The sequence below is a fragment of the Vulpes lagopus genome, chromosome 19, assembly GCF_018345385.1.
Source record: "Vulpes lagopus strain Blue_001 chromosome 19, ASM1834538v1, whole genome shotgun sequence".
In the NCBI taxonomy this organism is placed as follows: domain Eukaryota; kingdom Metazoa; phylum Chordata; class Mammalia; order Carnivora; family Canidae; genus Vulpes; species Vulpes lagopus.
In genome coordinates, this window is record NC_054842.1 from 9,842,604 (window position 1) to 9,864,050 (window position 21,447).

Sequence of the window (21,447 nt, forward strand, 5' to 3'; positions counted from 1 at the left end):
TATGTTTTAATTGTGTTTAATACCAATTTGTCCTTATCTATTATTACTTAACTTTTAGATAGGTGATAGTTTCAACAAATAGTTACAGTTTAAATAGTTACTCCATTGAGTTTGTTTCTAAAAATGGAATGCATACTTCATTACCTGTACCTTTTGAGTTTTCTGAATCAGTGTTGCCATTGGTTAAAGGTGAGCTGTTGTGTGTCGGATCCTATCAGACGGTGCTTAAATTTCAAGTGAAGGTGAACATGAAAGGCAGGAGCAGACAGGTAACCAGCTGTGGGATCTTGCACATGTTAGTTTGCACCTGTTTATCTGTCTGTGGGATGAGGAGAGCTGTACTAGGAAATAAGCTTTTCCTTGAGCACAGTCTGGATTCAGAGTATCAGTTCCAGGTATGGTAAAAAACATCCAAGAAAAGCTGTGAATATATCAAATAATATACTTTATATGTACAATAATTACTTTCCTGGACTTCTCTGATTTTCTTTTTTTAAAAAAAGATGTTATTTATTTATTTATTCATGAGAGATACACACAGAGAGAGGCAGAGACACAGGCAGAGGAAGAAGCAGGCTCCATGCAGGGAATACAACGTGGGACTCGATCTTGGGACTCTGGGATCATGCCCTGAACCCAAGGCAGACACTCAGTCGCTGAGCCACCCAGGTGTCCCTTCTCTGATTTTCCAAATTTGCAGTTTTGATACTTGTACATGGTGTTCTAAAACTGGCTGCACACATACTTTCTGACACTATTATAACTAGCACATTGCTATAAAGTGCTCACATGAGCAATCTATAGTTCTGGATGCTGTACAAGCAAAGGATTGCACTCATGTCCACGGGCTGCTCATCATTCAAATGCAGAACACAACTCATGCTGATGCCCTCCAGAAAGCAACCTGAGCAGAATGTGGAGGCCCCTCCTTCTGTGCCTCAAAAAAGTTTTGTAGGGATCAATTCTGCCAAATGCCACACACACAGTATGCATTTTATAAAGGTGATTGCCACTCCTGTTTGTGGAAGTGTGAGTTAAAAAAGGAAATCTTTCCTTTTTGTCTGAGAAGGGAGATGTCAAAGAAATATGATATTACAAAAGGATTTATTTTTTTAAAAGATTTGATTTACTCATGACACACACACACACACATACACACACACACAGAGGCAGAGACACAGGCAGAGGGAGAAGCAGGCTCCGTGTAGGGAGCCCGATATGGGACTTGATCCCAGGTCTCCAAGATCATGCCCTGGGCTGAAGGCTGTGCTAAACCACTGAGCCACCTGGGCTGCCCTACAAAAGGCTTTAAAAAATGTTTTTGTAGGTTTTCTAATAGTTTCCTTTCTGTACTCAAATTTGGAGAAGGTAGTTCACTCGAGTAAGAAGGGGAATTCCAGTTCAGGAGAGTCAGCTGTCCATGAGCATCAGAGGGGTAAGTGCCTTAGCAGCTATGCCACATCACCAGTGAGATTTGGCATCTCTCTCCTCAGGCTGACCTGTACAGTGACTTCTTGTGGATGGATAAATCCAATATTAATTGAATGAAAATAACTGTTTACATATGCATGATGCATTAAATGTCAGAATATGCATGGTGGTCTCCAGTATAGAGATTTTTAGAGTCTGTGTCCATCCAGGGTAAATGAGAGAATGAAGTCTGGAACATTTCTGTTTCATTCACAACAGCCTGGAGAGTGATGACAGCTCTACTTCTCATCAGAGAGTTTTCTTGCTCAAGGTCAGACCTATATCAACAAGCCCAACAGCAGGAAAAAAATTCTCCAGGGAAAAAGTGTCTGTTTCTGTGGATGCCACAGCCTGTAGGTTTGACCAGCTCAGAAAGTGGTGAATGAGCTCAGCCACAGAGAAGTTATTATTTGCATATATTAGTATTTGAATGATGAATAAGAACATTCCAGAATCTGAAATATTATACTTATCTCTTATTCAGAAATAAAAAAGAAGACTCCTATTCCCTTATTATATGTGTTTGAATACTCCTTTCAACTTTCCTATGGTGCTTTATCTTCAGTAAATTATAAGCAGAAGAAGGCAGAATGTCTTGCTCTGCAGGATCAAAATTTATAGATGCAAAGTAAGAGTTGGGAAAGTGTTTGATTGTTTTGCATATGAGTTTTCCATAATGGTAGAAGCTTAAGCAATGGACTGTTAGGAGGTATTTATATTCATCTGGCCAGTGCTTTTGTTTTACTGTAATCCCTGGCCCATTGGCTGAGCTTGCTTGGGAAGAAAGAATACACACTGAAACACACAATCCAGGCCAGGCCTTCTGTGCCAGGGAGAAAGGAGGCCACCACTGTCCTCCTCTCTGAAGAATTAATTCATTGTCCTGTAGAAGGCCCATGAACAAATGTGTGTTGAGTGCCATGAAAGAATTAGACACAATGTCTGGTGGTACTGGAAACACGGTAGGGAAGGGGACATTTGAAATGGGTCTGGAAGGAAAAGGAGGAGAAATGTGCTGGTAAGGAGTGAGGGAAGACACGTGGGGGAAAGAACACGAGCCAGCACAGGGACAGAATATTATTCGGAGCTTGAGGGAGTGCCATATAGCCAGAGTCATCATCATGCCTTTCTAAGTAGTGATGAAGGGCAGCCATGTATTTTCAAGGTCAGTCATTCTGCATGCATTGTTGCAAGTGGCTTGCAGAAAGTCTGCAGTGGTGTAGGCTGCTGCTGCTGAGGGCCTGAGCTAAGGAGAGATGTGTTTAAGGGGTATCATAGTACTAAATGGATAGGATTTGGTGCACAGTCACAAGCAAAAGAAAGCAAAAGGGAAGAGTTTGGGGATGGCTCTTAGGATTCCAGAGGGGCCTCGGGATAGAAGTAACTTAGTGCTCTTTGTGGAAAGATCTGGGGATGGAAATAATGTGTATAATTTTAGACAGTTGGAGTTCAGTCCCACATAAGATGGCAACCTGGAGACCTTAGCTGCTCCAAACCCTCACCTGAAGCTTAGGAGAGCAGGTGGGACCAAAGGTGTGAGAACCACTAGCACACATATTCTTAATTTGTGACATACATGGGGCTCAACTCCTCAAAGGGGGAAAATAGAGCAAGATGAGGAATAAAGAACAAACTCTGGGGAAGATGTAATGCAATGTGAATTAATCTGGAGAGAAAACCATAGCTCCAAGGGAGTCTCTAGTAGCCAGAGAGCAGAGTGGTCAAGAGAACCAATGTCAAGGAGGTCAGATGGAATGGGGACTTCAAAAAATTCTCTGGATATGACATTAATGAATTCTTCTCTCTGAAGATCTGTCAACTGGGATCCCATCAAAACAGAAACCCTCTTAATACTTCACACAAAGGTTTTTGAATTCAGGAATTGGCTATAAAAGTGTTTGAAGAGCTGGTAAAGCAACAGGAAGAACATGATGTTCCAGAGATCAGTAACCACTGGAGCTGCTTCTGCTTTTAGGGCTGGAGAAGAAAAGGAAAAAAAAAGTGTAACTTAGATTCCACGGGCTTGCACTTGATGGAGTCATGGCTGCTGTTCCTTTGCTGCTGAAGGAGCCCCTACTGCCAAGAGGGGACCAGAAAGCCCCATTTACCCACAGTTGCCTGCCTCCTGGAACAGAAAACAAAAAATGTTGTCTCCTTCTGACTTTTCTGGTCTCACACAAATACCTCCAATTGGTAGACCCAAACCAACACCAAGAGGGTCTAGAAGATGTAGTTTCCAGGTTTCCATCCCTCTTTGCTACATGGAAGAGACCATGGAAAACAAGAAAGAGGCCTAGTTCCAATAGCCAATCCCTGAGGGAGCATACCAAATCAATTGTTTTTATGTACTAGGTGCTGTTATTTCTCCTTTATAAAAATGATGGTGTGTATAATCCAGTTAAGAAATAGGCAGAAGACATAAATACTTTTCCAAAGAAGACATCCAGATGGCTTACAGACACATGAAAAGATGCTCAATATCACTCATCATCAGGGAAATACAAACCAAGACCATGATGAAATACCACCTCACACCTGTCAGAATAGCTAAAATTAATAACACAAGAAACAACAGGTGTTGGCAAGGATGTGGAGAAAGGGGAACCCTCTTGCACTGTTGGTGGGAATGCAAACTAGTGTAGCCACTCTAGAGAACAGTATGGAGGTTCCTCAAAAAGTTTAAAATAAAACTACTGTGCTATCCAGCAATTGCACTCCTAGGTATTTATCCAAAGGATACAAAAATACAGAGTCAAAGGAATACATGCACCCCAATTCTCATAGCAGTATTATCAACAATAGCCAAACTAAGGAGAGATCCCAATGTTCATCGACTGATGAATAGATAAAGGTGTTTTGTGTATACATGTGTGTGTGTGTGTATATATATATAGATGTATATATATATATATACATACATACATACACAGACACAATGGAATATTAAACATTAAAAAAATGAAATCTTGCCATTTGCAATGACATGGATGGAACTAGAGTGTACTATGCTAAGTAAAGTAAATCAGTCAGAGAAAGACAAACACTATATAATCTCATTCATGTGAAATTTAAGAAAGAAACAGATGAACATATGGGAAGGGGGAAAAGAAAAAAAAAGGAAAGAGGGAAACAAGCCATAAGAGACTCCTAATGATAGAGAATAGACTGAGGGTTGATGGAGGTATGTGAGTGGGGGATGGGCTAGATGGGTGATGGGTAATAAAGAGGGCATTTGTTGTGATGAGCACTGAGTGTTGTATGTAAGTGATAAATCACCGAATTCAACTCCAGAAACCACTATTGTACTGTATGTTAACTAAGTAAAATTTAAATAAAAAAAAGAAAAATAAATAAAGTATAAAGTGCCAATTTTTACAGGATATATTCCATGAAGTGAGGAACTATGTCTTGTTTTCTTTCTTTTCCTCATACCTAGGATAATAGGTGCTCAATATGAAGTGTGAACTGAGTGAACAATTGGCAATCTAAGGAATAGTGTCTATGATCATGGAATGGTGCTACATACGTGTGTATCAGAATTACTGTCTCTTTAATAGCAAACAAGTGGCATGTGCCATCACTTCTCCCTGCTACACTCATGGCAGACACTGCTAATTTATGACTCTCTAGCTCCATTGAGCTTGTGTATATACTCTCAACACATGGTGCTTCACCCACTACCAACCAACCAGAGTTGGCATGGTGGTGAAAGAAACCATGAAATATTGATAGGCTTTTCAGATATCCATTGCAGTCAGAAGAAGGCTAGACCAGATTAGAGGACATTGCTAAAAACCAGACCAGCCATGGTCAACATCATTAGTCATTTGGAACATGTAACTCAAAACTACAAGATACTACTTCACACCTCTCTAATAACTCAGTGTTTAAGCAGTAAGTAAGAACTGGTCATTCTTGTCCAGATACAAGCACAAAAACCTTGACATATAAACAGTTGTGATTGAATATTATGGGTACTCAGACTTCTGGATATCTTGCTAATCCAAATGAATAACTAGTATTTGCTTATTGTTGCTTTAGTCACTTAAAATCTTTAAGCAACTCCAGAAAGTAGGAATTATTGTTGCCACTCAGAAAACAGAGGCTCAGAAAGGTTGGGGCTGTTGGGTAAATTGCTGAGCTCAGCTATGCCCCCTAGCCTGTCTCTAAACCCATCCCTCTTTCCCATGAGGCTGACCATTTGGGGCTTGGTTTTTCCCAGAACATTTTGAAGCAGATACCTGGTCTTGCATGATTCTTAGTTGATTCTGCCACCAGCCACTGTAAGTTGTCCTACACAATTCTATTCAATGTCCTCCTCCATGAGGTGTTATATAGGGCATTGAATATGATAAATAAGAGATAGTTCAGAAGAAGGCCATACTATTCCTCCACTGAACCTTTGGTTCAAAATACTCCATTTGCTTGGAACAAATTTTGGAGAGGTTGGAACAGTTTTATCATCAGATACTCAGATTTTAATGCCATTGGAGTTTGCAGCCCTCTGTATTAGGAAGCAAAACTCATAAAGCTCCAGTGATCTGTGGATTGGCTTCACAGAGCTCTTTTGATCCCCAAAGACTTTCCTTCCTGGATGTTTTATCCCATTTAATTTAGTGGCTCTGAAATATCAATAGAAGCCAGTCAATTGCTAAGGCTGTTCTTATGTTGTTTACAGATGTCAGAGCTGTCAATGACTTAGCTCATCTCCTGCTCTAAATCTGAGAGACTGGAGGACATCATCTTCATGCCTCAAGGCAAAAAACCTCTGTCCTGTTTCCCTGTAAATATTTTGTTCACCCAAATATAAATCATCAGCTGGCCTGTAATCTCCCCTTCTAATTCTGGATTCAGCCTCCCCTTGCTCCCTAATGCTCAAGCAACAAATAAATATTAAGCAATGTTATGCAAAGCAGTTAGTTCTCACATATATTGGCAGCTATTTAAGACAATTCAGTACACATTGAAAGTTAATACTGCAAACACACTTGAATTGTCATGGAAACATGTTTGTGGTTTGTTGTTGTTAAGTGAAAAATGAAATTATAAAACTGTACATAGATTTCCAATTCTAGTAGCAGGGTAGGGTGGGCTAGTGCAATCCTTCTTTGTACTAAAAACACTAATAAATTATAAGACTTAATATGAGAAAGGGAAAATATTTGTAAATCATGTATGTGATAAGGGTATTATCGATGTCCAGAACACATTGTGAAATAACTCTCACAATACAACAATAACAAAGATAAATAATCTAATTTTGAAATGGCAAAAGGTTTGAATAAACTCTTCTCCAAAGAAGATGTACTAGTGGTCAATAAGTACATGAAAAATTGTCGAACATTATTCACCATTAGGGAAATACAATCTAAACCACAGTGAGATACCATCTCATATTCCGTAGATTAGGTATAATTAAAAAATCAGACACTAACAATTGTTGGTGAGGATGTGGAAAAATCAAAACTCTCATGTTTTGCTGTTGATGATGTAAAATGGTGCTATCATTTGGAAGACAGTCTGGCAATTCCTTAAAAGCTTAAATATATAGAATTACCATACGACCCAGTAATTCTACTCCTGGAATTGAAAGCATGTTCACACAAAAACTTGCTCATTAATGTTCATAGCAGCATTATTCATAATAGCCAAAGAAGAAAACAGCCCAAATGTCCATCAGTTGGTGAATGGATAAATAAAATATGGTATATCCATAAATGGAGTATTATCTGGCAGTAAAAAGGAATCTTCATTCCTTTTTTGTTTTTTAAGATTTTATTTATTCATGAGAGACACACAGAGAGAGGCAGAGACATAGGCAGAGGAAGAAGCAGGCTCCCTGCACGAAGCCTGATGTGGGACTCGATCCCAGGACCCCAGGATCACACCCTGAGCTGAAGGCAGACACTTAACCACTGAGCCACCTAGGCATCCCAGGAATGAAATTTTGATACATGTTATAATACAGATGAACCCAGAACATGTGCAAAGAAAGAAGGAAGACACAAAAGACCACAGTATAGTATGATTTCACGTATATGAAATGTCCAGGATAGGCAAACCTGTAGAAACAGAAAGTACAAGAGTGGTTGGCAGGGGCTGGGTGGGGGAGGCCAACAATGGGGAGTGACTGATTGGTGTGAGGTTTCTTTTGAGGATGATGAAAATGTTCTGAAATTAGATAGTACTGGTGGCTAGACAACTTTGTGGGTGTACAAAAACCACGGAATTGTACAATTTACAAGGGTAAATGTTTTGGCATGTGGATTGTATCTCAATTTTTTTAAGTCAAGGGGGGAAAGTAAGAAAGGGCAACTCCCAGGGGGTGTAAGTAAAGAGAGGTAAAGCTGAAGGGTCAGCCTAGATAGCTAGAGAAGGAAGGGACTATGGTGGTGGCTGCAGTGTTCATTTCTGCATGGGGGCAGGAGATGTGGTTTGAGCCTTTGGAGGACAATCAGCTGAAAATGAAACACCTGTATAATGTTTAGCCTTGAAGGGTTTCACTCTAGGTGACAAGGGGCACCTAGAAAATTTCTACTCACTGGTTTACAGGAGCTAGAAAGCAGGTGATCTTTGCCTAGACCCCTGGGTGGAAGAAAAAAAAGTCTCCCATGAGAAATCAAAGCTCAAAGTCCTAATCCTGCAGTACACATGGGATTGGAAATCCAAATCTTATTACTTATGTGCTACAGGATTTTCCAAGCTAAGAAACAAATATGAACCTGGTTTGGAATCAATAACCCCTCTGTGGTGCCTTGTGAAAACAAATGCATAGTTGCTCTACTGCAACACTTAATAGAACAAATGCACTTACAGGAAAAGTAAGCTTTAAAATGATAAATCATAAAAGCAAATAATCTACCTTCAACAAGATTTAATAGGCACACCTAGTAGAAGAATTACCACCCCTTCTAAGAATTTAAGATAATGTAAGAGTCAGGAAGAGGACATAAAGGACGTATATTTAAAATAGTTAAAAAAGAAAGATAAAAGAGTGAATAGGAACCAGGGTTGAATGGCACAAAAGAGAGAAGGACAGGCAGACTTGGGTGGAAACAAATCAATATAACTTCTGGAAATGAAAATTGAAGTCAGTAAAATTTCAAAAGAGTTAAATAGTGGAGAAAACATGAATGAAGAATTTCTAAACTAGAAACTAGAGCTGAAGTACTTGTTCCTAATGTATCTCAGAAATACAAAGAGATGACAGAAGGATTAGGAGGTATGGAGGATCAGGAAAGTCTTGGCATAGAATTCCAGAAGGAATGATTAGAGAAAATAGAGCAGGGAACAGCATTCAAAGTTATAATTGAGGGGTTGTTTAGAATTCAAGAAAGCCTTTAAAAATTACCAAGAGTTCCAAGCAGAACAATGCAAACAAATGCCCATTTAAACATGTCATAGTGAACACCAAACAGAATGCCAAAGACAAAACAAAACCAGTGAGAAAAGCGAGATTTCCTACAAAGGAATAATCACATTGACAAACTTTACATTACATTTGATGGCAGAAAAGAAAAATGAACTAATTCCTTCAGTATTATCTGGTGCTTTTGGAAAAAGAACTGTCAACTTAGGATTCCATACCCATTTCAAGCATCATTCCAACATAAGGATGAAATAGACATTTTCACCAAATAAAGGGCTCCTAGAGTTTTCCTTGCTTGTAGGAAGAATTGCCCGAAGAAGTTCAGGAAAAAAAAAAGAAAGAAAGAAAGAAAAAGAAAAAAAAAATTAAAGAATAGGAAACATCAGAGGCAAAAAGCAATGATGAACAGAGAAATTGGTAAATGTGGATAAATCTATGCGAATGTCAACTTAAAAATAGTAAATGAATTCTACTTCTGCTAATGGCTAGGTAAGCTCCTATTTGACCAACCCTCCTGCAGGTAGAAACTATACCTTTTGGACACAATACAAAAACTGCATACCACCCCATTTGCCCAGCACCCCATTTGCAACCAAATCCAGCAGATACAGGAGGCATATTGACAACTGGAGGAAAGAAATGAATTTCCTTTTTGTCTGAGAGCAGATCCCAGACAGCCTCAGGTGGGGTGGTGTGAATCAGTTAAACAATATTAAGAACAATTTCTGCAGTTACAAAGCAAGATTGAGCTAAAATATTATCAATAACAACATAGAACATCAGAGGGAATTAACGCTTATGTTGTTAAGAGGAAAGCTGTTAACATTAGGTATTAATCCCAATATGCATGACAACCACTAAAAGAAATGAAAAAGAATAAAAGCCAAATCATACTTGGGAAAACAAAGAGAATGAAGAAAATCAACCTAATAGAAAGTAGAAAAGGAGAAAAAGAGGAAACAAACACAATAAAAAGAAAACACTAAATAATAGTAGAAATAAATCCAAATATATTAGTAATCTAGTGCTTGCTTCAGCAGCACATATATGAATATATTAGTAATCTCAATATAAATGGTTTAAACTTTCATGGTGAAAGGAATTCTCATACAGCACAAAAATAGAAAATTCAGTTATGTTCTGCTCATAACATCCCAATCTGAAACACAATATAAATGTTGAAAGTGAGGAGGTATAAAAAGATATACCCTTGCACACCATCAATTAAAAAAATAACTAAAGAAATAACTAATATAGATTATAAATATAAGACCAACTTATTTATTTATTTTTTTAAGGCCAACTTTAAGATAAAGAAGTATTATTAGTGATAAACAGGGTTGTATGTAATCACAAAAGGAAAATTTCATTAAGAACATAGCATTTATGAACCTTGATGCACCCTACATTATAGTCTTAAAAAATATAAAGTAAAAAATTAACTAGAATTGAAGGGAAATAATAGATCCACAATTATAATGGAAAAATTTAATGTTTTGCTCTTAATAAATAAAGGATAAATATTCTTTTCAAACACATATGGAACTTTACAAAAATTGAGCATGGAGTAGGCTATCATGCAAGTCTCAACAAGTACTAGAGAATTAATTTCTTCCAGACCCTCTTCTCTGATCAAAATATATTTAAAAAATCAATAACGAAAGTCCTATATTTGGAAATTTTAAACCTGAGAATTATCAAATATGTAAAACAGACTAACAATAAAAATGTTCTTATTGAAAACCTGTGTGTTGCAGTGAAAGGGATATGTGGAGAGTTTTATAGCCTTAAATGCACATTAGAAAAGAATAAACATTAAAAGTAAATGAGCTTTACTTTTTAAAATTTATTTTTTAAAAATTAAGTCTAGAAAACCCTAGACTGCAAAATAAAAACTTCTAGAACTGATAAATGAATTCAGTAAAGTTGCAGGATACAAAACTATATACAGAAATCTGTTGCATTTCTCTACACTAATAATGAAGTAGCAAGAATGAGAAATTAAGAAAGAGTCCCATTTACAATTGCATCAAAAAAAATCTAGGAATAAACTTGACCAAGGAGGTGAAAGCCCTGCACTCTGAAAACTATAAAACATTGATGAAAGAAATTGAAAATGACAGAAATGCAAAAATATGGAAGAGATAATATTGTTAAAATATCCATACTACTCAAAGAAATCTACAGATCTAATGCAATTTGCATGAAACACTAACATTTTTCACATAACTGGAACAAATACTCATAAAATGTGTATGTAAAAGTCCCCAAATAACCAAAGCAATCTTGCAAAGCCAGAGGTATCACAATTGGAGATTCCAAGATATGCTATAAAACTATAGTAATCAAAATAGTGTGGTACTGGCACAAAAACAGACACCTAGATCAATGGAACAAATAGAAAGCCCAGAAATAAACCCAGGCTTATACAGTCCATTAATCAAAAACAATAGAGACAAGAATATGCAATGGGGAAAAGACAGTATCTTCAATAAATAGTGCTGACAAAACTGGACAGCTAGATAGAAAACTGGACAGCTGCCTGAAAAAGAATGAAACTGTACAACCACACACAAAAATAAACTCAAAATGGATTAAAGACCTAAATCTGAGACCTAAAACTATGAAATTTCTAGAAGAGCACATAGATAGTAATTTCTTCAACGTTGGCCATAGAAACATTTTTTTTTCTAGATATGTTTGTCTAGATATGTTTCCTCAGCAATGGAACCAAAATCAAAATTAAACTGTTGGGACTACACCAAAATAAAAACCTGCACAGCAAGAAAATCATCAATAAAACAAAAATTTTCAAATGATATATCTGATAAAGGGTTACTGTCCAAAATATATAAAGAACTTAACAACTCAATGCCCCCACAAAGAAATAATCTTATTAAAATGTGTAGAAACGGTAGGGCGGGGCAAGATGGCGGAAGAGTAGTGTCCCCAAGTCACCTGTGCCCACCAAATTACCTAGATAACTTTCAGATCATCCTGAAAACCTACGAACTCGGCTTGAGATTTAAAGAGAGAACAGTTGGAATGCTACAGTAAGAAGAGTTCACGCTTCTATCAAGATGTTCAACCACCCTTGCAGCCCAGGAATAAATACTACATAATTGTGGTGAATTAAAAAAAAAATGTGTAGAAACCTGAATAGATTTTTCTCCAAAGAAGCCATACTGATGGCCAACAGACACATGGAAAGATGATCAACATCATTAATCAGGAAAATGCAAATCAAAACCACAATGAGATACCACCCCACACTTGAATAAAAAAGACAAGAAATAACAAGTGTTGGTGAGGATGTGGAGAAAAAGGAACCCTCACATTTTTGGTGGGAATGCAAACTGGAGCAGTCACTGTGGAAAACAATATAAAAGTTTCCTCAAAAACTTAAAAATGGAAATACCGTCTGATCCAATAATTCCACTACTCGATATTTACCCAAAGAAAACAAAAACACTAATTTGAAAAGCTACATGCACCCCTATGTTTGTTGCAGCATTATTTATGATCACCAAGATATGGAAGCAGCCCAAGTGTTCACTGATGGATGAATGGATAAAGAAGATGTGGTATGTGCATACAATGGAATATTACTCAGTCATAAAAAGAATGAGTTCTTGCCACCTACAACAACATAAATGGACCTAGAAGGTGTAATGGTGAAGTGAAATAAGTAATGGTGAAGTGAAATAAGTCAGCTAGAGAAAAATAAATATCATATGATTTCATGTATTTGTAGCATTTAAGAAACAAAGAAAAAGGGGATAAACAAAAAGCAGACTCCTGACTATAGAGAACACACTGCTCGTTACCAGAGGGGAGAGGGGAGGGAGGATGGGTGAAATAGGTGATGGGGATTAAGAGTACCATCACTTACCATGATGAGCACTGAGTAGGGTATAGAATTGTTGAATCACTGTGTTGTACACCTGAAACTAATTTAATACTGTATTTTAATTACAATTCAATTAAAAATAGAAAGGAATAGAGCAAACTCAAAACCAGTAGAAGAGAAAAGTAATAAAGGTAAGACTAGACTTTATTGGAATGGAAAATAAATAAGCAACATAGTCAACTAAACATTAGTACTTTGTTTAAATTAACAAAATAAATCTCAGAACTTACTGATCAAAGGGCAAAAAACCTTAGGGTCAAATAGGCAATATTTGGAAAGAAAAGGAGACATGATTACAAGTATAGCAGAGGTCTTAAAGTCATGAGAAAAATCTGTGAACCACTTTATGCCAACATACTTGAAAATCTAAATGAAATATAGGTAATTTCCTAGGCTTCACAATCAAAACAGTATATATAATATTATCATCATTTCAAAATGGGAGAGCAAGGGAGGGAGAAAGAGGAAACAAAAAGAAAGAGGAGATGGTAGGGGCAGGAGAAGGAAAAAGGAAGAGAGAATGGTATGTAAAAATAATTCTGAGTAGGTGAATACAGGTAATTCTGATCTTTTTTTCCTTTCTGCTTACTTATGTTCTGATTAATTTACTCCCACTCATAATGTGTCAGACAAGGGCAACTCCTATCTATGCAACCATTGTTCACCATTTAGGCCAAGGATTTTGAGAATTTGCATCTGGTCAGGTGGGCCATGGAGGCCCCTGGAAAGAAAGAGGGGTGAGGAGAGAGTCTTAATGCACAGAGATGGGACAGCATTATGGCCCATGGCAGGGCCCTGGGAGGGAGCCCAGAGGCAGAAATGGTTGAGGACTTGAACTCCATCTTCCCATTGTCTTCTCCACTGTATGTCTCGTACAAGGACACTTGTCGATGGATTTTGGGCTTGCTGGAGTAATCCAGGATGATCACACCTCAAGATTTAAATTATGACATCTCTAAACACCCTTTTTCACAAATAAGGAAGAATTTCAGACTGTGGTGCTGAGGGCATGGACAACCTTTTGGGGGTCCACCATTCATCCCACTGCAGAGACTAAATGACAACTACAGAAAAATGAAGCACTTCTAAATAATGAAAGACAGCACAAGCCAAGCTGAAAAGACAAGTGCAAACTGGGAGAAAGTGTGTACCATACCCATCATAGATTGATCTGAGATGAATTGCATAATTACAAACTGGGCATGGACAAAATACATTACTTTGCTTTTACTGTTGTGGGCATCCATTTTTATAGCAGGAAAAACATCTCAAATTTGCCAGGTCAGAGTAACTTGGTTACCTCCAGTCAGTTTTCCCAGGAGACTCCACCTGTTTCAGGATATCTTTGTCTTAAGATTTCTCTTTCCTCCTCCCTGAGTGTAGACAGAAGCATATGCAGTGTGATGTTTTGCATTAATATGGCTGGCTGTGTGCCCAGTATGACCGTGAGCTCTTTGGAAGAAAGGATTGTCTTTGATTCAGTTCTGAATCACTAGTGCTTGGGATTTGTCCATCATCCAGAGAATCTTTATTGACTTACATTGATATGAAAGCTTTTAAAATCCCTGGGTGCTTTCGTTTCAGGGGTGTTAAATAAGACCAGGGCCACATTTATCCTATTCCCAGCAGGGCTGTTATGAGGATTAATGTTTGAGCATAGATGATCTTCTGCTACTTTAAAAAGGCATTAACTTAAAGGTATTATTTTCCAAGGATGTGCTTAGTTTTTATAATTTTATCTCAACCTATTGTCTGAAATATTAGTAATCAGGCTTATATGATTTCTCATAGAAAACATGACACGCTGAAGTGCACAAAAATTAATCCACCATCAGGGTTCCTTTCTGGATATCATGTCAAGCAATTGGTCTTTTAGAGTTTATCATTTTGTGGGAAGATCATACATAGTGGGTTGGCCTGTAGGTGGCCCAGGTGGATGCTTTATGGAGAGCATCCTGACGTGGTGTGCTATTTCTCTTCCCCTCCCGGTTGCCCAGCGAGATGAAGCAGAAGCTGGCTGAGGAAGGCAGCAAGTGCAGCATCCTCTCAAAGCACCAGAAGTTCGTGGAGCACTGCTGCATGCGCTGCTGCTCGCCCTTCACCTTCCTGGTCAACACCAAGCGCAGATGTGCCGACTGTAAGTTCAATGTCTGCAAGAGCTGCTGCTCCTACCAGAAGCATGAGAAGGTGTGGATCTGCTGTGTCTGCCAGCAAGCCAGGTGAGTGGCCAGGGGGACGCAAGGTGCCTGCTGGTGGCACTCTCTTCCTTTAGCCAGACAGAAGGAGCAGAGATTGCCTGGTCAGCAGAGTACTTACCGCAGTAGAGATTACCAGTGTGTAGGACACCATGTGACCTTCACAAAGAGAATGAGGGAGGGCTGTGCTTCTTGTCATGTCATTCATTCATTCCACAGGTGTGTGCTGGATTCTTAGGAATTATGCTGAGTGCAAGAACATGGTGGTGGACCAGGCAGTTTGCTTAGGGGGGTGATGAATGCTTGAGTGTTGATCATGATATAGACTGATATGGGCCTGACCAGTTCACCTGTTGACTGTGGGGATGCAGAGCAAGGAGCCACTAGCTCTAGGGCTTGGAAAAAGCTTCACAGAAAACAAGAAATAAAGACAGGATGGTAAAACATGAAAAGGAATTACTAACGTGAAAAGGGGTAGGGATGATGGTCTCCATGTGAAGGAAATGGCTAGCATGGAGTCTCACAGAGATAGTGTTTTTATTCTCCCTTAGTGACTGCCAGAGCATTTCTTTGATACACTGAGTATTTGGAAACTAAGAAGTTTGATAAGTTACGGTCTGATTTTTGTTGCTTGGAATTCTTAAATTGTTGCTGATCCTAGCATCTGCAAAACACATTTGTATTCATTGCATCTTTCCATAATGCCTTTCACTGTGAGCAAGACAGAGACTGGCTGGTCCCAAGAACACATATAGGAGCTCCTGCCTCCCTTGTCTTTTCCTTCCTTTGTTGCTCCTGCCTTGTTTGCTCACTTATATCCTTTAATTTATCAAGGCCCAGCATTTTCCCATAAAGTTAGTTAACGGAGATGACTGCTGCACTCCCTTGAGATCCCCAGGGACTCAGTCTCTGAGCTATAAAGAAACCAACTGAAGCAGATGTGGTCTGTTGTCCAGGACGGGGTGCTGGCCAGGTTCTGCATATGACTTTCAGAGCAGGGAACCTCTCCAAGTCCCCATATACCAGCTGGCTAAGAGGAGAAGCCCTGTGACAGCAAAGGGAGGGAAGAGACTTTAATTGTAGGTGAACCTACAATTATGGTTGGGAGTGGATGATGCAAACAGATTTGTTCCATGTCTTCCCTTTCTCAGTAAAGGTGGGTTAAGATCAAATGCATGCATATAACAAATGAGTTGGATGTTGGAAGAGATGATGTGCAGTAGACATTCTAGAAGTTGGAGATCCAGGCTTTTGAGCTGGGTTCTGATCATTGATTTGTGTACTTCCAACCAGTGCATTGTGCATTTTGCTCCAACCATACTCAATCTCACCTATGTGGACCTGAGGAAAGTAGATGGTCAGGTTCATCCTGGGCTGGGCAGTTTTGAAAGACAGGGTTTGGAACAGATGCAAAGGTAGTAGAGTTTCAGATATTTAAAATGTAGACATTAGAATGATAGACTAATATGGATAGAGAAGGAAGGAAAGACAAAAAGGAGATGTAAATGGTTGGAAGTAAATGAAGATGTCATTCAGCTGGAAGTACCTGGTAAAGTTGAAGAACTGTCACCACGGGGGTACTTAGCAGAGAAAATTTGTGTAGGAGAAACGATGTTTGAAGTAGGGGTTTCCGAAGCAGATCCATTGGATGGTGAATGTGAGCGTAGAAGGCTGAGGTCTAGCTGAGGAAGGCATGAGACGGAAAGGCAAATGCACATGGATTCTGAAGGGACCAGGTTGATGGCAGAAGTATGGAGGTGGAGACTAACCCATGGGTGACACAATTTTCTTGAGTGAGGAGGAGAACTAGCAGGCCAGGAGGTGACAGAAAAAAGGAATGGAAGAGCATGGTGTGGCTGAATGTCACGATTGTGCACCCAGCAAGCTGGGTGGGTCTTACACAGCATTGGACTCAAACATCTGCCATGGCACCACCGTCTTGCACCCATATTAGTGACCAGCCTAATCCATAGTGAATGCCTCAAGGACAGGGACCCTCCCTGTCTTCAATTCCAGTTGCAGCACAAGAGCCTACAAAAGGCACACAAATCTTTGTGAGTTGAGTAACAGAACAGGACAATGTTCCAAAGCAGCCAAATGCATGGTACAAAAGAGGCTTCGGAAATTTTAAAGAGAAAAGGATCCAGAGAGTATAGGGTGTTAATGAGGTTCTCTGGAAGATGAGAGGACCCCAGATGGAACTCATGTTGGGAAGAGAAATCACAGGGCATTCTTGGAAAAGGTATGCCAAGAGCAAAAAAGATCCCCCAGGGTGTGCAGAGGGCCTGGAACAGACCATTCTTTGTGGTGGCATGTAGAATTAGGAAAGTTTAGGTAAAGAATTTGGGTTTTATCCTCAAGGGGTTATGGCATCATTGAAATTTCAAACCCTAGCAGTTATTAAAATATGCTATTCTTTACCATCAATGTATTCACCCCCACACAGAAGGAAATACTAGTACTTGCATGATCTTGTTTCTTTCAGTTTTTCTCTATTCCTCTTCTCAGTGGATCAGAAAAATTCTCCAAATCTACTAAACAGTTAATAGCCATAAGACATGCAGTCACAGCCTTTTGACCCCACATACCCTGAGTTGTGTGTCTGGGTCTATTATCAGTTACAACTAAATCATATGTTGCTTTCATCAAACAGCAGCATATTAAGTGAGCACTACACTACCTTGAGATCATATCACTTATACATGGAAGAACCTTGCTCAAAAGCAAGTCTTCTGGTAAAATACTGTGCTATTTCACTTATATTAGATTGTCTCAAGCAATAGTCAGATATCGAAAGGGCAATAAATGGTTTGTAAGGCTATATTTTAAATTTCTATTTCACATTGCTAACCACCTAATGAGAAGGCAGTTGGCTTAGGTAAACCCATTAAACTAAATGTTGCATCATTTCCATGTCAATGTTGCATGACAACTCCCTGAGCCTTGGAAGGGCATCAGAAAATAAAGAACCACTCATAGAAGGATACCTTGAAAGATATCCGAAAAACTAATCTACCTTTGCTTATTAGTTTTTAAAGAAAGAGGAGGATTACTGAGAAGTCATCTACATTCAGTGTGTCTGGAACAGATAGAGCACATCCACACTTGTTTAATCAAAGTTGGCAGAAGGAGAATACTGAGGAAAAGTTGGCTGTTTCATCATGTCATGTGGAGACATTTCTGGGAGTCTTAGGATTGTAATATTGATGGAAAAGTGAAGCTCATTCTCTATTTTACTCCAGTTCAATATGGGAACCTATCTAGGGAAAAATCAGCAGTGTGGCAGGTTTTTCTTCTAGAAATTTCTCTAAGGCCCAATTTGGTAAAGAAGTATGTCTGGGGCCAAAACACCTCAGTTATATGACCTGTAGGCTGACAGTCTTTCATATTTTGAAGGATGCCTCAGAAGCTTTATTTTACTTATGTGGTCAGGCTGTATAACTCAGCACTACGTAACAGCCACAGCCAAATTCATCATGTGAAGCATTTAAGGACTACTTTGACTTGAATCATGTATGAAAAATTTCTGATTAATAACAGCTTGTAAAACCTGTCCAGTTTCTTGAAACAGAAAAAAAAATAGTTTGAAACAGATTGTTTAGACTTTAAATACAGATTTTACTTGGCAAAAGCTGGTGGCACACTGGAGGATGGCATTGTGGGCACTATGGTGCCATCCACATTGTTCATCAGTTTCTCTGCTCCTGCTGCAAACTGAGATTCACCTCTTGGTTTAGAAGTGATTTATTTTATTGTGGATATTTGTCCAGCAGATTCATATTCAAGCAGTTGGATTTAAAACCACTGTATACATGAGAATCTATGAAGAATACATTGTGTGTGTGTGTGTGTGTGTGTGTGTGTGTGTGTGTGTGTGTGTGTGAAATCTCAGTGAAATGCTTGATAGCAGCTCTATGAAGTTGCAGAAGTAACGACTTTTGTGAGGCCACATTCAGACCCATATTTCACTGTCCACTGGCCACAATGTACTTTTTTTTTCCTACATAAATTAGTCCCATTTTTGCTGCATTGATTTAGCTTCCAGCTGTTTGTCCAGAGCCAACCATATGCATATAGAGCCATGAATAATTATAAGAATTCTTGTCCACAAAAAATTAAGGAGCTAGGAGTTGAGTAAAGGTAGACATTCATGCAAAAATATTAACAAATTGCATCAGAAATAAATGACTGTATCAGGCACCTGGACCTGTCTATGGTGTAGTTCTAAATGAGCAACTTGGGTTAGAAATGTAGGGTTCATCAGGAAAGACCCAGATAGTGTCTAATCGCTGTAAAACTGGTAGAATTTGTAAATTCAGATTTCTTCTCTTTTGTTTCATGTCCTAGTCTTCTGTTTGGTTATTTATTACAATAAAAGTATTTTAATTTTAAGTGAAAACTCCTTTTTAATGGTCATTGCTATAATTATGATCAGCGGGTTAGTTCATCATCCATTCTTTTGCTTCATATGTTTTCCATTAGGCTATTTTTGTGAGGCACCTGGGTGGTTCAATCGGTTAAGCATCTGACTCTTGGTTTTGGCTCAGGTCATGATCTCAGGATGGTGAAATCAAGCCCCATGTGGGGCTCTGGCACTCAGCATGAAGTCTACTTGGCTCTCTCCCTCCCCCTCTGCTCCTTTCCTTCTGTCCCTCCCCGCTGTGTGTGCACACACACTCGTACACATGCTCTTTCAGATAAATAATAATATACTTTTAAAAAGCAATTTTTGTTGTCATTTTAGAATTTTTAACTTTAACTTTGGAAAATAAATATTAGATGAATTTATTAGAAAATGAATGATGGATTCTTTATTTTGAAGGTTATAAAGCCAATGGGATACTACTGAATCATTCCCTTTGTCATATATATATGAATTTATCTTTCAACAATTTATTGTATAGATTTGTTCAAACATCATAAATAAGGATGTATAGTAGTTTCATTTAAGATATTCTTCAGGAGATAAAACTTTGAGAGTGAGCCCAGACCTTGCTCAACCATTATCATTTGGGGTTGAATTGGTTCCAGAATAATGCTCTTATTATTCTTGAGAACAAATGGTCTTCCTAGTTATCTGCTTCATTATAAAAAGTGTTCTCTCTGATTTTTTAGAAGATTTTATTTATTTATTCATGAGAGAAATATATATAGAGAGGCAGAGACATAGGGAGAGGGAGGAGCAGGCTCCTCAAAGGGAGCCCGATGTGGGACTGGAGCCCAATGTGGGACTCGATCCTGGGACTGGGATCACACCCTGAACAGAAGGCAGACGCTTAACTGCTGAGCCACTCAGGTGTCCCTGTTCTCTCTGATTTTTTGTCACTATGTGCTGTTATCTTTAATGTAGACTGATTTGGGAGATTGTTGTCAGGGAATGTGAAAAAAAATTATCCTTGGAATTGAAGTCAAAACACATCTTCTCATTATACCTGTGTCATTTGCTTTGTTTTGTTTTTTTTTTTCTGAGACAACTTTAGGCTTAATTTAACTTGGAGTTGAATATCCTTTACTTCTATTCAATCACTTATTCCTTGAGTATTCACATGGTCTACATGATCATAAACTAGCATTCTACCCTTTTGGTACAAACTCCACAGTATGTTTTAGAGATACACCAGTGGATTCGCAATATCCCTAAAGAAGACACAGTATTAAAAAATCATCACTATGGAATAAGGCCGTTCACAGGTGAGCAAATATATGTGAAGATACTGAACCTCACTAGAAAGCAAGGCAACAGAGATATATGCTTCAAGTAGTTTTGTTTTTCTCATCAAATTAGTGATTTTTTTCATCATTCTGCTCAGTGTTGACAAGGGTAGATTGAAATCATCCACTGCTGGTGGGATCGAAATAGGCATAACCTTTTACCAACATGTATCAAGAGCCTATAAGCATGTCCAAGCCCCTGAACCCAGTAATTTCATTTTTGAAAACCTATACCTGAAGAGAAGATGGAAGATTTTTTAATATTATGTAAAAATGAGATGTATGGAATTATTATGTTTTTTAAAGGTTTTTATTTATTTACCCATGAGAGACACAGAGAGAGAGAGGCAGAGACACAGGCAGAGGGAGAAGCAGGCTCCATGCAGGGAACCCAACATGGGACTCAATCCTGGGTCTCCAGGATCATGCCCCAGACTGAAGGTGGCACCAAACTGCTGAGCCACCCGAGCTGCCCTGGAATTATTTTTAATACAAAAACAGAAGTAATCTAAATGTCCAACAGTAAAACAGTGGAAATAAATTAGGGCATATTCAACTTGATGGAATATGATAAGGCCTTTAAGGAGGAGATGAGCACTGGATGTTTACTGTATGTTGGCATGTTGAATTTAAATAAAATTTTAAAAAATAAAATAGCATATGTATTTTATTACCATGGGTAAATTCTTCCATTAAAATGTTAGATTAATAGGATGCCTGGGTGGCTCAGAGGTTGAGCTTATGCCTTTGGCTCAGGGCGTGATCCCGGGGTCCCAGGATCAAGTTCCACA

The 21,447-nt window shown here is 38.6% G+C and overlaps 1 protein-coding gene across 4 annotated transcripts in view; it reads left to right on the forward strand.

Moving 5' to 3' along the window:
* LOC121478813 (myosin VIIA and Rab interacting protein) overlaps window positions 1-21,447 on the forward strand; it is a 364,253-nt gene that overhangs the window by 140,328 nt on the left and 202,478 nt on the right. For all 4 annotated transcript variants that reach the window (XM_041734163.1, XM_041734162.1, XM_041734165.1 and 1 more), the window contains exon 3: window positions 14,747-14,968. In XM_041734163.1, coding sequence (XP_041590097.1) covers window positions 14,747-14,968 — 222 coding nt within the window. The remainder of the gene's footprint in view (window positions 1-14,746; window positions 14,969-21,447) is intronic.